At 57.8% G+C, this 9,183-nt stretch overlaps 1 protein-coding gene across 2 annotated transcripts; it reads left to right on the top strand.

Moving 5' to 3' along the window:
* Positions 1-239: 239 nt before the first annotated feature.
* SH2D2A (SH2 domain containing 2A) lies at positions 240-8,912 on the top strand. 2 transcript variants are annotated; one of them, XM_030887867.2, is made up of 8 exons: positions 240-273; positions 818-978; positions 2,225-2,409; positions 3,027-3,116; positions 3,235-3,403; positions 6,994-7,143; positions 7,285-7,584; positions 8,704-8,912. In XM_030887867.2, exons 1-8 carry the CDS (start codon positions 240-242, stop codon positions 8,869-8,871), a joined length of 1,257 nt encoding a protein of 418 aa, XP_030743727.1. In that variant the 3' UTR covers positions 8,872-8,912. The 2 variants fall into 2 exon arrangements, with proteins under 2 accessions (XP_030743727.1, XP_045154445.1); XM_045298510.1 differs by having other exon boundaries at positions 2,222-2,409.
* Positions 8,913-9,183: the final 271 nt, after the last annotated feature.

Raw genomic sequence — 9,183 nt, 5'->3', positions numbered from 1 at the left:
CCCAACACCCAAACACACAGCGTGTCACAAAGGTTGGCTACAACCACCAGCTTCAGCTAGCTGCCTGGCTTCCAGGGGGAGGGACAACGGCTTACGCTTTCCATGACGTGGGTGCGCTGCTGGGGCTCAGGCTGTGGGTGAGGCGACACTTCCTGCCCCCGGGGCCCAGGGCTGCTGGGTGCACACTTTTCCAGGACGCAGGCACACACCAGGCGCGGAGGGCTCAGAGGGCTGCCCAAATGGAGGTCCCGTTGCCTCAGATAAGTCCCCAAGGTAAGTGCAAAGTGTAAGCATGTGGGAGGACTCCTCATCAGCCCTGTCCTCTCTCCTGGGCTTGAGCTCCCACTCCAGGGCTGAGAGCCCCTACCCCAAGCCAGAGCAGACAAGGCTGACTGGCGGGGCACCCACAGTCCCCCCTCCCTCTGGGGTTCTATGTCCACTCTCCACTGTGGACAAAGGTGGCGAGGGTGGGTTGAGGGGTGGGTTGCTGCCCATACTTCTTAGAGAGGAGGGAGCCAGCAGGGGAAGCAGGGTGGGAGGTGGAGTTTCGTGGGCCAGAAGGCACCTGCTCCTTGATGGTGGGACTTCCGGGCCACCAGGAGGCTAGCTCAGTTCCAAGGCACTCCTTCCTGGCACTCAGCTGTCTTTCAGAGCCCCTCCTTGCCTCCTCCCTCCCTCCTCATCCCTGAGAAACCTCCCTGCTGTCCCTGCTGCATCTCTCCTGCTTTCTGGGCCCAGGGGGAAGGGGAAAGGAAGGAGGGGAGAGGGAGAGGCATCCCCTCCCTGAGAAGCCTCAGCTGTCCTTTTCTATGGACAGGGAATCGCCAAACGCCCAGCCCAACCTTCAGCACCTTCCTGCCCACAGACCTGTCTGGCGGGGGCAGTCAGGGCCCCGAGCTGCCCCTGAAACCCAGACCCCAGGCCCTGGAACCTGAGGAGGCCCAGGGCAGCCCCACGGCTGTGGCCACCCAGGCTTCGGTGAGTAGGAACTTGGGGGTGCAGCCTCCTCCTCTGCTCTCACCGTCCCACGGGTGAAGGCTTGCAGACAGTGGGAAGCAAGACAGGAGTGAGCTGTAGCTGTGGATGCGGCCAGGGGCGCCAAGGGAGGGAAAGGAGAGAGGGAGCTGAGCTGGCCCCTCTCCCACACACTGCTGACCTTGAACTTGGAACCCTTTTTTGATCATGGAGCTCATGAGTTCACTAAAAGGTTACATCAGCCCGGAACGTGCAGACAGGGACCCCCGAAGTCTGAGGGGTGAACTTGTAACCTCCTGATGAGCAGGAGAGTTCAATGCCTGCCTGACCCACCCAGGGACTCCCCTGTGTCCTCCCCTTCCTCTCAGCGTCCTCCCCCTGCTCGGGCAGCCCTCCCTCCTCCTAACCTCTGGCTCAGCCACATTATCTCCCAGCATCCCCCAGCCCAGAGAAGGGCCATCAGTGCTGCCTGTCTTGCCCACACAAACACACAACCGGACAGTGTGCTGCTCTTGTTCAAGGTCCTCGTGACCGAAGGGAAGTGGGGAGGTATCTTGGAAACCAGGGCTTGGAGCCAACTCTTTCAGGATTGTTCATTGCAGACACGGTGAGATGCGGAGAGACTCAAGATTTTCAAAATACGAATGTACGGGAACCATCATCGGGGCAGGACAGGAAAAACGAGGGGCTGAAGGCCTGGGACAGGAGACACAGAAGAGGCAGAGCGAGCTCTTTCTGAGCCCACCGTCTCGGGGAGACTGGCTTCTTGCCAGGACTGTGGAGAGTGGCGCCCATTCAAAGTGGCAGCCGTCTGAGCCGGACACTATTGTTTCCTTCTATGCTGATCACGAGACTCAGTTGCTATGCAATGCATACCCCATCCTTGTTTTCTAAGAGGGAGAGGACATCTCCAGCAAGGTGTCTGCCTATAGTTTTTCCCAATCTGGTTATCATTCTGGTGCACCCACATCTCACAGATTTGGGCCTATTTCTGTCTCGTGTCATTAGCCATGACCGCACTGGGAAGCACCAGTTTGAAGCCCTGCTGGAAACCAAACTAATTAGAGCTGAAGACAGACTGTAAGTCCTTGGGAAGGACTTGCTTGGCCACTAGATCCTAAAATAGGCAACCAGCCAGGGTAGGGAGCGTCCTCCCTTCCCCATGCCCAGAAAGGGCTGGGGATTGGGAAGAGAGGGGAAGGCTGTTAATCATGACCGCTTCTGCCACCTTGGGCTGTCCCCCTAGGAGGCATCTCTCCAGGCCCTGGGGGCTGTCTCCAGTCCAGATGGTGCAGCAAAGGCTGAGGAGGTGCCTGGGGAAGGAGGCCTGGCCCTGCAGGCCGAGATCCGGGCTTGGTTTCAAAAGACCCAGGCCCATTGGCTCTTGCAGCACGCGGCAGCCCCTGCCTGGTTCCACGGCTTCATCACCCGGAGGTGAGTCACAGAGGGCCTGGGGTCCTCGCCAGTCAGGTCACAACTCCTGCCTCCCAGGCCACTTAGGCCTCTCGCAGTGGCTGGCATTGCCCGGTAGGCTCCACTCTCCTCCTCCTTTAAGGCCTCCAGCCCCTCACTATGGCGCGCCCCTCTCCTCATGCCATCTCGCCCTCTCCTTCCGGGCCTCCCCTCTCTCTTCCCCAGTCTTCTTTCTCCCTCTCTTTCTCAGCCTCACTGCTTCGGTCCTTGATTCGCCCCTCAGTCCCTTTTGAAACCTGGAAGCCTAATTCCCATTCAAGTTGCTGCAGCCCCAGCCCTTGCAGGCTGCCTGTTCAGGAAGAGAGCGGGTTGGATGCAGACCTGCAGAACGTCCCGTGTCCTGAGTGGGCCCCTGGCCCCTGGCCACGCCGAGTCCCCGGGTGGGTGGAAGCTCAGCGCTCACGTCCTCTCTGCCCCCATCTCCATTCTAGTCATTTAGGCACAGTCGGGAGGCAGGCGACAGTCCCTCAGGGGTCCAGGGAGACCTGAGAGAGCTAGTGTGTGCGGGGGTGGGGGTGGGGGTCCGAGAGGCCTGGAGAGTCGGGGAGGGTTCGATCTCGTCTCTCCACGGCCCACAGGGAGGCTGAGAGACTGCTGGAGGCCAAGCCTCAGGGATGCTTCTTGGTGCGGTTCAGCGAGAGCGCCATCACCTTCGTGCTGACTTACAGGTGCAGCCTGGAGGACGTGGGGGCGGGGCGAGGGGCGGCCTTTCGCATCGCCCACTAGAGAGGGTGCGATGGAGCGAGCGTGAGCCAGGGGAAGAACGACTCCGAATGCCCCCTCCAGGAGCCAGACTCGCTGCCGTCACTTCTTGCTGGCGCAGCTCCCGGACGGGCGCCACGTGGTACTGGGCGAGGACAGTGCCCACACGCGGCTGCAGGACCTGCTGCGACACTACACGGCATGCCCCCTCAGCCCCTACGGAGAAAAGCTCACCGAACCCTGTGCTCGCCAGGTACCCTGCGCCCCCCTCCCCGAACCCTGACCCAAGACCCCCAGGGGCTTGGGCCAGCGCCCTCCCCCACCCAGACCGGGCCTAGGCCCAGGGACTATGGCACCCGGTGCTTCTTTGCCCGGGGAGGACCCAGCCGCGACTCCCTGACCGCAGCCTTCTCCTTGGGAAGCCCTTGGAGAAAGATGAGTGGTGGGGGTGGGGGCTTCTTGAGACAGCAGCCCAGCCACACAGGGAACACGAACAGGAGGGGTCCCCTAAAAATGGCACTTAGAGATCGTACTATGGTCCTACGCCGACCAGTGCACAAGACAAGTGGGTCTCAAATTCACAAAGCTAACTTTCCAGCGGCAAAAATAGACAAGATACGGGAGTCAGGTGGCGCTGTGTGTGGTTAGAGGGGAAATTCAAAGTGGGGTCTCCCTCAGGAGGGTCACCTACGGCTCTGGGGGGCCCGCCGTGCTTGGGAGAACGTCAGTGGACCATGGTAACAAACCAAGTCTGCCCCACAGAAACGAACGGGCTTCCCGGCCATCATCCTCACAGAAGCAGATGGTTTGAGTCTCCCTCTGAGCTGCTGGTGGCTTTGAACCGCTGACCTCTGGGTCGCTTTGGAGCACTTTAACCGCTGTGCCAGCAGGGCTTCCAGCAGGGAACAAAACTGCCTGCACAGAGCTTACATTCTAGTGGAAGAACAATGAACACACTGGCACCCGGGGTGATGAGTAAGCGAAGGGCCAGCAGCGAGTGCCGGCAGTGCCCGGAGTAGGGCTTTGCTACAGAGGGACAGCAAATGCAAAGACCCCGACAGAGGAGGATGCTGGATGTGTCTGACTAGCAGTCAAAGTCACAGGAAAACCATAGGGGTGACTCAGAGTGGGGAAGTAGGAGGCTCATCGGAGAGGTGGTGGAAGGGGCTGTGCAGACGGATTCTGAATGAGATGAAATGGCACAGAGAGTTACAAGTTAAGGAGTGTTGTGACCTGACGTGTTTGGAAGGAGCTTGCCAAATAGCTCTCCAAACTCTCCAAAAGTCAAACTCACTGCCAGAGAGTAGAATCCAATGCATATCCACCCTCTAGGATAGGGCAGAGCTGCCCCTGTGGGTTTCCAAAGCTGTCACTCTTTACAGGCGCAGAAAGCCTCCTCTTTCTCCCTCGGAGCGGCTGGTGGGTTCAAACTGCTGACCTTGTGGTCAGCAGCCCCACTCGATCCACTGTACCACCACGCTCCTGACTAGATGCTGTTTCTGCTTGCTGTTTATGGAAAGGCCGGTGGTGGGGTTAGTGTCTTTGCTCTCTATTGATGATCAGATGGCATGAGAGTGGGTAATGACCTTCACCCAGTAGGTGTGGCTGCAGGAAGTATGGATGTGTCTGGGGCCTGTGGGCACTGTCTCCCATTGGGTGGGGCAAGAAGAAAGAAATGAAACAAAACAAAACATAAATAATTTATTTCCTTGCAAGCAGAGTAAACCAGGCAAACAACAGGGAAAAAGAGAGAAAGAAAGAAAAGAATTTAATAACGAAAACGGATAGTGAAAACAAAGATGGAGAAACAAGGCAACAAGCAAAAGTAAAAACTCCCTCACTGCCATCCAGTCCATGCCGCCTCACAGCGGCCCTACAGGACAGGGTAGAGCTGCCCCGTGGGTTCCCAGACTGTGATTCGTCACAGGAGGAGAAAGTCTTTCTCCCTCAGAGAGGCTGGGGCTTTCGAACCACTGACCTTGCAGGTTCACAGCCCAGTGCATAACCACTAAGCCACCGGGGCATCTAGCAAAAGTAAGGAGGGGGAAGAGTAAAGAAAAGGCTAAGAAACAAGGGAAGGGATCAAAGCAAGAAGACACAGAGGAAAGCGTAGAAAAGGATAAAACAACAACGACAAAGGAAGGGAGAGAAAAAGAAACCAAGAGAAGAAAGGAGAAGGGGGGAGGGGGAGACAACGCCCAGTACTGGTTAGCACCCAGAGCTACTGGTTAGCTACAGAGCTCGTGGGTGGGCTGGGAGAGGGTGAGGCACAGGTCTTGGATGGGGTTCTTGGGGCAGGGCACTTGATCCAGAAGTAGTTCAGGCTGCCTCAGAGGGTGCTCGTTCCCAAAAGGAATTCTCTGGGGCTCAGGCTTCTTGGGAGTGCGGGGTTGTGATGGAAGGAGTTCTTGCCTGGCCACGGTGGGCCAGGGACCTGACGTGGCATGTGCGGTGGTCTGAAGCCCCTCCCATTGTGAAAGTGTTGCTCCATCTACTCAGTCCATGAAGGTGCAGCTTCAGCCGGGGGTTGTGCAATAGTGCGAGGGGGGAGAGGGGGTAACACTGGCCACTGAATGGGCCAGATTGGAGCTGTCCATGCTTCTGGTCACCAGGAGGGTGTAGGGAACAAGAGAAGTTCCCACCTTTCTCATCCACAGCTCTGGGGTGCCAGGCCACTATCAGGATGGGATTGGATGCTGCTTGTACCACATCGGCTAGTCAACAGTTCGTCCTTTGTTCTCTTCTCTCTCTCTCTCTCTCTCTCTCTCTCTTTCTCTCTCTCTTGTTGCTTTATGCCTCTTTTCCTGGTTGGCAGTCTTTTTCTTTGAAACTCAGAGCTCTAGGATGACCATCAGGGTCTGTCTCATTAAGGCTCTCATGTCTTGGAAGTAGAGAGTCTGTGAAGAGTGTCTGCCTAATTCACCATCTTGCCCAAAGTCCCCTACAGTGCTATTTTAGCAGCAGAGTGGAGATGCAACTTTTAGTCATAAAGGAAATGTCCAAACAGCAGGACAAAAGAATTATTCTGAGGGGGGCCCACACTTGGTCCATTGCAGACGCACTCGGACAGTGCTGTGACTTGACCTCAAGCCCAACTACTACAGTTTACTGGGAGCAATGGACGTGTGATCAAAACTCACAAACCCAGGACCAAAAGCACACGTACCTGTGATGGCAGGGGGGCGGGGCGGGGCGGGGTGGGGTGTGTGTATGTGTTAGAATGGGTGATTTGAACTGTCATACAAAGAATTGATAGTCTGAAATGTAACACACACACACCATCTAATTCACAATCATTAAGATAAAGTAAAAGCCCATCTACTGTGGGAAGTAACTGCGGCTCCCCTGAAACTGCCACTGTGTCCTTACATTTGGCTTCTATCTGCACAAGGGGTCCTCAGGATTTAGGGGGCAAATGTACCCCCTTAGGTGCACACACAAGAAACCACATGTGCCATGACAGAGCAGGGGGCCGTCACTCACATGCAGCAGGCATCAGACACAGCTGTCAGTGCCAACAACAAAAAAGATCCTACTCCACACTGATGAGATTCTTTAGGTTAAAGACATCTACAGCCCGGTTGCGTTTTTTACAACCACAGGCACAAACGGAGACTGGCCTAGCCCTGCATTCCAGATGAAATCAAATGCCATAGCAGATAGGGCCTGTGCCCAGAGCTACCTCTCCCCGCCATCACCCCTGTCTCTTGGCCCTCTCCGTCTCCTGTTCCTAACCCAGGGAGCACCCACCCCCAACGTTCGGGGCCTCCCTCCTGCTCGCTCCTCCCCTGCTTGGCCCACTTGCCCGCACCCAGTCCCTCGTGCCCACTTCGTTCCCCGCAGACCCCCGAGCCAGCAGGACTTTGCTGGCGGACTGAAGACACGGACTCGGCCAGTAACCCCCAGGCCCGCAGCCCGCAGTACAGTGCAGTCCTCAAACACCGGCCGGCCCCCGCGCCAGCGCCCAAAGAAGCGGCTGCAGAGCCAAAGGAGGTACCTGGGCGGGGCCGCAGGGGAAGAGGCGGGGCCTGAGAGAGGGTGGGCGGGGCTGAGAAGTGGGGGCGGGGCTGTGCGGCGAGCCGGGTCCAGCGGGCTTTGACCCTGAAGCCCTGGGTCTCATCCCTTCTCTCCCAGCCGTCTCAGCCGCCCAGGCCCAAGCCTCCCCTCCCGGCCAAGCCTCAGCTGCCCCCTGAAGTCTACGCGAGCCCCGCTCCGAGACTCCGCCCCGCGCCGCCCCGCAAGCCCTCGCCCCCCATCTACAACGAGCCCGACGAGCCCATAGCCTTCTACGCCATGGGCCGGGGCAGCCCCGGCGAAGCCCCCAGCAACATTTATGCCGAGCTGGAGGCTCTCTCGGGGCGGGAGCAACCTCGGCCCGCCGGGGGGCACCCGGCCCTCCGCAAATGCCGGTCCCGGCCTGCCCCAGAGAGCCAGGTAAATGGGGGTCCAGGGAAAGCACCACGAAACGGAGCGCCTGAAAGCGGGGTTGGGGAGGACACGGGTCTTCTCCCCAGTGGGAAGGTCAGAGGCTTGAGGGGTGATGGGCAAGAAAGACCCACACCTGCTGGTCCCCCTCACCAATGTTACACTCACCAGACCCCTTCCTCTGAAGTCACACACACACCCCCATCTCTAAGCTCCCCTCAGGGCACCCCCTCCTACTTCCAAGACCACCCCCTCCTTCCAAGAGAACCTGGAAGCCCCAGGCACGCAGTTGCTCCATTGAGCTGACATAGTCCACGCCTCCACCCCAACTGCCCTCCCATCCCAGAGCCCCTCAAACTCAGCACTGCGAACATTGTTCCCATCCCTTTCCCCACAAAATGATGCCCCCCTCCCGTATGTCCTATCCTGACGCGCATAACTCTTCAGTCACCCAACGACTCAAACTGGAACCTAAGGGGGGGGGTCCCCCTCCATCTCCTCCCTCATCAACCACTAGCGCCTCCCGGCTCTCCGTCTGTGTAGTTTCCCTGTGCCGAGCGCCAGACCCGTCATCCCTCACCAGGGCTTACCTGAGAGCTTCATAACTGGCGTCCTCACCCCCAGCCCTGTGACTTCTGACCTCCTCCTTCCCGAGGAAGGCCGAGTTGTGTTTCTCAAACAGTTGCCTGGCCCTTGGAAGTGTGTATTTGGGGTGGGGGTTTGTCTGACCTCCTCAGCCTTCCCACAGCTACGCCCATCCTCCCAGCACTTTCCACGGGGCTCCCACACACCCAGGGCTCTCACGCTAGTTGGCACACACTAGTCCTCCACCTATAGTAGCTTCCTTTGAGCTCAGCTTCTAATCACCCTCAATGACAAGCACATACTTCTCTTCTGAAAAGACCTTCCTGACCTGACCACAGAGGGATTGTTTTGTACACACCTGAAACCCCCCAGGAGAGTATGAGCCCGCAGTAGAGTATGAGGGCAGGGGCTGGGACGGACTGCATTGGGGAAACATTTGTAGACCCCTCGCTAAGTTATCAGAAGTCTTGGCTTTGGAGGCTGCAGGTAGGTCTAAAGGCAGTGGGTGGAAGGTGTAATCCAGAGTTTGTCTTCCTCTCTCAGAATCCAGGTGGCCCAAAGCTGCATTCTGAGAACTCTGTGGCTGGACAGCCCCCTCCCTTGGCTCACCAGTCTGCACCTCCCGGAGGACACACCCTTCCCCACAATCTTTCTAGACAGGCGCTGCAGGACCGAGGACAGCCCTGGCCCTCCCTGGGGTCACCTCGGTAGCTGGTGAGTTTGAGCTGGAAGAGGGTAACATGCAGTGTCAGTCCAGGGACCTTCACACACAGGGGGGCACCCTTGTTGGCAATGTGGAAGGAACAAACTGCAGGTGATCAAAGCTGGAAAGGACCTCCGCTGTCATCTGTTGCAAGGATGGCAAAGAGGTGTCACCTTGCATGCCAACTCCAATCTATTGGTCATGGCTGCCTAGAGTGCTGCACTGGAAAAGCTGTGAAGGTCAAATCTGAACTCAGCAGAAAAGAGCATCGTGATTGATTAGTGATGTCTGCCATGGATGAGGGTGTGGGGAGGAGAATG

This window comes from Echinops telfairi, unplaced genomic scaffold, assembly GCF_000313985.2.
Source record: "Echinops telfairi isolate 266 unplaced genomic scaffold, ASM31398v2 ScPeMD7_7425;HRSCAF=8463, whole genome shotgun sequence".
Taxonomy (NCBI): domain Eukaryota; kingdom Metazoa; phylum Chordata; class Mammalia; order Afrosoricida; family Tenrecidae; genus Echinops; species Echinops telfairi.
Note: the sequence above shows the minus strand (reverse complement) of the source record. Positions and strands in the feature narration are given on the sequence as shown.